At 40.7% G+C, this 6,833-nt stretch overlaps 1 protein-coding gene across 1 annotated transcript; it reads right to left on the reverse strand.

Annotated features, from left to right (window-relative positions):
* Positions 1-1,560: 1,560 nt before the first annotated feature.
* On the reverse strand, positions 1,561-5,655 carry LOC116707328 (signal-regulatory protein beta-2-like). Its single transcript, XM_032544652.1, has 6 exons — positions 5,449-5,655; positions 5,019-5,354; positions 4,597-4,929; positions 3,674-3,805; positions 3,534-3,565; positions 1,561-2,649 (listed from the first exon to the last, which is right to left on the reverse strand). Exons 1-6 carry the CDS (start codon positions 5,495-5,497, stop codon positions 2,506-2,508), a joined length of 1,026 nt encoding a protein of 341 aa, XP_032400543.1. The 5' UTR covers positions 5,498-5,655; the 3' UTR covers positions 1,561-2,505.
* Between the last annotated feature and the right edge of the window lie 1,178 nt (positions 5,656-6,833).

Raw genomic sequence — 6,833 nt, forward strand, 5'->3', positions numbered from 1 at the left:
ACTTTCTGATCCACAACTAGTGTTTTTTTCCATGGTCCAACACAAAGAAAGTAAGTAAGGTGTTGGAAGAGACTGTTTTTAGCTAGAAATGAAAGGCTTAACGGTCATTTACAACTAGAAATAGACAATCGTGTTTAAAATGCAGGGTTTGACACGTGAAAGTGTGTTCACATAAATAAATACATATTAGTGATGCGCGGGTCAGAGTTCTTTAACACCTGCACTCACCCGACCCGTTATGAGATCCAATCAACACCGCCCAACCTGACAGAAAAGGGTCACTGTTGTGATTTGGCAGCACATAGTTGAAAATGTAAAATTCAAAACTGACACAAAAAGAATAACCCAAGAAGAAATAAATGGATGTAATGATGAAATAAACAATGTACATAACGGTGCATAATGTTCATCCCAACTTGTTTGCAATGGTTTCCCTGGTGATTATGTAAGTAACCACTGATGTGCAGACAGATGAGTCAACGGCGTACGCTACACATACTGTATGTATCTTTTTTTTGGGTGTGAACTCCTGCAGGAAATGCATTAAAGAAAGCTTCACTCTCAGGGGGAGTAACTCTGCTATTTTACTTCCTTTTGCATTCTTGCACCATTTACACCTTTCTTTATGAGATGCATGACCCTCATTTCACACAGCTGAATTCTCGTTAGCTCTCGGCTTCTGTCTGAGCCCCTGCATGCTGTGGCCCGCTGGCCACAGGCCGGTCTTCCTGTGTTCAAGTATAGGACTGAAGTTTCCAGCAGCGGAAATCTGATCTCAATAGTTCACACATGATTCACCACAGGAGTCAGAACAACAGTCAGATGCAGAGAGCTGGCTACTTTAAAGGTTGCACCCTCCGCTTACATTTCTGGTTAGAAAAGGGGTATAAATAGACCAGAGGGGATTTCTGAGCATGCTCTACCTGTGCCTGCAATGCTGTGTATTGTTTTTTTCTTTTGGCACACACTAAAGCCTAGACTGCCTGTTTGACACCAACTGAAGTTTTTTTTTTCTTTTTGCCTTCTGTACTTTGCTCTTTCTCTTTGATGTCTTTTGTGAAGGTTCCAGTGGGTGAATGAAAGGCTCTGCAACTCCAAAGTAATGTCAAGCAATGTGACGTTGCAACTTATTACTTACTTTATTCTGTTGCTGGCACAAATAGTAACTATTTACTTTTGTCACTTTTGACACTTAATCAGTGAAGCACTTATAATTAAAAACAAAAAGCTGTCACAGTCAGAATCAGATTTATTGGAATGAAGTTTATGTAAACATACAAGGAATATGACAAGGTATGTGATTTTCACTGCTTTGACTGTACATAAAACAAGAACAAAGCTGGACCAAGGTAAAACATTTTATGTACATGTGTACATAGTGCATCCATACATACAACAATGGCATTTGTAAGACTGTAGTGCAATAGAGCAAAGTGCAAGGGGTGCTGGCATAATCATGTATTCTCCCCTTCTATCATCACTACGCTATACTACATTGAAGGGGCCAACTTGCTTAAATTACAATCACATATAGTGCAACCCACCCCAAAAGAATGCAATTCATCTGCTTAGACTTTGAGGGGCTTAACATTCTGAAAAATTCACCAAAACTGACGGTTGCATCAATTTTGGTGAAACTTTACGTAATTTAAGGGTTTCGGGAATATGCGCACAAAAATGGCTTGCTAGCGCACCCCACAAAATAAAATAAATTGAGCCCCTGCAGTACATCTGCTCTTGACTCAATGTGCTCTAAAGTCATTTATTTTTTACATTTATGATGTAACAACGGTACCATGGTTACCTCAGGTGCCCAGCCAGAGCGTGAGCAAGGAGAAATGGCTACAGGAGAGAGCGACCGATTTCACAAACATGGTCGGGTGTTAGGAAAAAATTACGTGCCGTAAATCCAGCATGGTAAGTCGGATGCTATATAAAGCTGTAGAAAGAACATAATGACAGGAAGGTGAGCTGCCATTCCATCGATCAGCTTATTATTTTGACAGCTAAATAGTCTGGTGTCTCTCTTAGACCCGGAAGACAAATGCAACTATCTGTGACAATGCCTTTCATCTATTTTGGTACGTATTTCAGCACCATGGACAGAGGGCGAATGTCCACATTTAACACAGCAAGGCACAAAAACACACATATGATTACTTGTTATACTATAAAGCTGTCGGAATTATGGGTCAGTACATTCAGGCATTCCTACTCCTTCAGTCTAGCCTACAAATGTAGATGCACTCTAGCGGCAGCAAATGTAATCACATTGTGTATAGTTGGTGGGCGGGCTTAACATAACAACAGCAGAGTTGAGACGGTTCCGCGTGAATTCCCTGCTACTTGACAACAAACAAGATGGCTGCTGGCGAACAGGGGTCTTTTGAATCGGCTTTGGCCGCAACTCTGGGAGACTTGGAGTTAGGCACTGAGGTCATTCTTTAAATAGGTAGATTTTTGGAGACCGGCTACTGCAAAAGTTTAATCTATTAACTAGCGTTGCTACAGTTGCAACTGTCGGTTCTGTTGACAGTATCTGAGGTTGGAATACACTACGGAGTCTTCACAGTATTCACCTCTAGCTTGTCTGGTGGGGAAGCGTCTAGGGGCCAAACACACAGGTGCATAGGTTACTGTATCAGTAGTCTGTGAAAAAAAAAAAAAAGAAAAACACTTGAGTATGGCCATAGAAAGACGTGGTGCAAATCAAACCAAGACATTCTCGATCCCAACTCCGCTTGGCATTACTTTTTTAATTTTCTGAGAACCCCTTTGGCATAATTTTTCAATGCGCTTGGACAGGAACTGTTGCGATACCGCTCTGATTCTGGACTCCTTGGCGTCATTTGTTGACGTGCAGGGTAAAGCCACTTAGGTGAGGTAAGTAAAAGTCATGGGTGGGGTTAAAACATGTTCGTTTAAGTGACATACAAGACAACAATGGGACATGAACCCTTACCTCACTGCACTCGAGATGCTATGCCTGAGGCCCCCCAGGACGCTTTGAAGCCAATTGAACAACAGTTGACAAACGGTGGAATTGCAACTCTGGTCTGTCACAAGGCCCAAAAATACTTATTCCCATTGACTTGAAATGGCGACAGACACATTTGTAAACCAGAGGATCAATTTGTTTTTGAGTGTCACAACCCCAACAAAATGACTCGGATCACTAGTATTGATTATTAATTCTATCCATTTGGTTTGATAGCATTTGGAAAGTCTATGAGAGCCGCATAATTAAATGATTTCATCCCCGTTCAAGTTAGTAAAGTGCTGACTCGGCTGGCGGAGGTCTTTAGAGCGCCTGCTCCGTGGTGCGCTCAGTTAGGAAGTAGCGGCAATCATCTGGGTAATTTTGGACTTGATGAAGGCTTCATGCGCCACTGTGTAACTCTCAAAGGAATGAACGGGCCTCTGCCTTATGCAGGCATTGTGCTTTAGTATCTGACTCCGAGGGCCACCTACCAGGCGTTGGGAGTGAGAAAGCCTTGATCAAACACAAAGGTTACACACAGCTGACAAATTACCTGATTGCCTTCAGAAGATCCATCTGTTGCCTCTGAAGAAACAAAGAAGTCAGTTCAGTTACTGGATGCAGGATACATGTAATCAAACGTGCTTGTGATTCTGCTGCAGAGATACAGCTGATCATTACGGTTTGAAATACCGGTGGAATCTTTCCTCTGAGTCTTGCAAAGTTTCCAGATAAGGATGAGTGTCACAATCCCCAGAATGATGTTTGACAGCATCAAAGCAATCACAGTTGGACTCGGTTCAGATAGTTTGGTGTCAGCGCTTTCTGCAGAAGAAAATAAAGGGTAAACTAAATAAAGGCTTAACTTAAATAGGCTTAAACTAGCAGTGCAAAATTCTCCATTTATAAAATATATAAAAAAAAGACATCGGAGTTACATTCTAACACATTCTTACATTCTCATTCCAATGTCTATAGGTCACTTACTGTTATATCCTGCAGTGTTCAATATATAAAAGGTCAGTTCACCCAAAGTGCACGCAGAAAACATTCCCCTCTGGTATAAATCCATAAAGTTTTGGTTTATTGAGGATATCTGTCACCTCATGTCAATACAGCAGCATTGTATTCCAAAAACAAATTGCATTCTGCAACAAGAGACTTTTTTTTTCTTTTCTTTTTTAAGCAATCTCAAATATTTTGATTTAACTGTGTTTTTGTTGCCTTACCCTGGCCATTTTACAAAAATTGATGGCTAATTGCATAAATTACAGTTAAATTAAGTTTATTTTTCTTAACCCCAATTTTTCCCAAACCTTAACCATACCATAAAACCACTTTTCATCATTGATTAATCTGCTGATTATTTTCTGGATTAATCATTTGGTGAATTGAATGTCAGGAAATAGTGTCAGATGTTTTGTATTTTTGTTTGAAAAATGACCAATGATGAATTGATTATCAAAAAAGTTGCTAATTATTGTTCTGTTAATCGACTTACGGAATAATCAGCCCGTTGATTCAACTCTAGCTGGTTTTGGTTTTGCAGCAATTTGCAGAAATTGGAAGTACTTTGGACTTAAACTCTACATGTATGATGACAGTTCCTTTCTTACTGTGAACAATAATCCTGGTCCCGTTTCCAAACAGCGTATGTCCACATGACGTCAGGACACAGTAGAAGGTTCCAGCATCATCAGAGCTGAGGTTCCTCAGGAGAAGTTCGTACACACAGCTAGTCTCTCCACTCTCGGTCCTCTCGCAGCTCTTATTTCCAGAGTAGTAGATTTGTGGAGCAGAGGGATGAGAGATTTTGAGCCACGTAACACTCATGTGTTCGGCTGCAAAGCGGCCTGTGTGAACAGAACAGCTGAGAGTCACAGAGTCTCCTGGCTGAACGGGTCCAGACTCCCGCTGCTGGACGGTAGAGTCCCTGATCGGGTTCGCACCTTGGGGAAGAAATTAGAGAACTATGATCATTAGCTTTATTTTCACAATCAGCTGAAATCGGGGTGCTGTTAGGAGAGAGAGTGAATACCTTCCAGCGTCAAAAAGGTTCCCGATCCAAATTGAATCTCGTTTAAGTCCTTGACTCCACAGAAGTATGTTCCAACGTCTTCCCATGTTGTTGCTGAAATGTGGAGATGGCTATTGATTTTGTCAAATTTCACTGAATAACGGCGCTGAGATTCCTCAGGAAATATACTCCGATTATAGAAATTATCGAATGCTACCACAAGCTGCAGTCCCATCCCTGTGGTGAATTTGTACCACACTCTTTTGTTCAGGCTACTCTTTACGTGGCATTCTATAGTAGCCGGGTTTCCAAGCTTCACTGTTTGGAAAGGAACAGGCTGAGAAATTTCTGCTGCACCTGCAATATACAGAGAGAATTTAAGTCTGTCTGTCTGTCTGTCTGTCTGTATACGCTCATGAAAAGATTACACAGGTGGATTTCTGGTACTTACACAAAGGCCAGAACAGGAGAACATTCACAAAGTAAAGCCTCATCTTCATGTGCTTCACTGGTCCGGCTTCTCCTCCTCAGCAGTTCTGACTGACTGAAGAAACAGTAGCAGCACATGTACCAGATTCACCACTTGTCCTACATTCCGCCACATCCGTCAGATCTGATTGGTTCATCCACCTCACCTTCCAAAACATGTTTGCTAGTTCACATCGAGGCAAAAAACCCCACCATCAAGATGTGTTTTCACACTGTTTCTACAGTCTGCTTGCTCTGTCTATAGAGACAATAAGGGCCTCTTTGATTTTGATTTGATGTTTTTAAGTGAAAGCAGGTAAACCACAATGAGGTTGGCATAATGGAAACTGCAATTTAGATGCATACTTTCCAGAAGAATGGAGGACTTTGTAATAGGTCCGGAAACTGAAAGTGTGTTTCTAAGCAAAAGGGTGGTAAGAAAGGAAATAAGTATGGGTAACAGATCAAGATAATACCTTATGTAACAACGGCTGTACCATAGTACTTGGTTGGACTGACTCGAATATGGTGAGCCAAGAAAAAGCGTACAAAAGTACAAGAATGTCCAGCCTTGTTATTGGTCGGATATGCCTGGGGGCGGGAGCAAGAAAGTAAAAACCGGAAGAAGGTCCCGTGTTCTGGTCTAGTGGTCAAATAAGCTAATTTATTTAAATTCTACACTTTTTTGTGAGAGACGTTACTTTATCTGCTCTGATCACCAAGACTCCGCTCTGCTCTGCCGGCCCCTGTCTCCAAATTTAGCGGCAGCAGGTTTGACTACGGAGATTTTAGTCTGTAATATGCAGAGCATTATCTAATTAAATATTTGCTAACTTGAAGACATTTCTAGTACAGCAACGTAAACATTGGATGAAGCCAGGTTTCTGATTCTTGTTTCATGTTGTTGACACATTTATCAAAGGTTTTTAGGTAATTTTGGATATCTCTTTTTATCACCCCATAAATCAGAAACTACAAACACAGGCCATGTTTTTAGGAATAAAATGTTATTCAAATCAAGCTTTAGATGACATGAACAAACCCCTCTGTAAAAACCTTGAATATAGCGGAATATGTTAGTGCTAAGTACAGTAGACGTCTACCATTTTGAGAAAACAGCCTTTAGTGGTGGTTTTATATTTATTTATGTATTTTTGACCTTCTTTATGGTTCTTTAGACTGTTGTAAAACCCCAATACCATTAATGCAATTAGACTTTTTAATATGTATTCATCTAACTAACTTACATTTTAACAGCAGGGGACTCGTAACATCCTTAACAGAAAACAGTCACAAAGTATGAAAGGATAAAACAATGTTAAGTGTGTTTCTGAGCTGTTCAAGTCGACCTCTGACAGTACATAAGGA

Source organism: Etheostoma spectabile, chromosome 19 (genome assembly GCF_008692095.1).
Source record: "Etheostoma spectabile isolate EspeVRDwgs_2016 chromosome 19, UIUC_Espe_1.0, whole genome shotgun sequence".
NCBI lineage: Eukaryota > Metazoa > Chordata > Actinopteri > Perciformes > Percidae > Etheostoma > Etheostoma spectabile.

Coding starts and splice junctions, on each gene's coding strand:
- LOC116707328 (XM_032544652.1), bottom strand. CDS start 5,497: ATGAAGATGAGGCTTTACTTTGTGAATGTTCTCCTGTTCTGGCCTTTG. Junction 3,806..4,596: donor GACCAGGATTATTGTTCACA/GTAAGAAAGGAA, acceptor TTTCTTCTGCAG/AAAGCGCTGACACCAAACTA. Junction 2,650..3,533: donor GATCTTCTGAAGGCAATCAG/GTAATTTGTCAG, acceptor TTTTTTTCACAG/ACTACTGATACAGTAACCTA.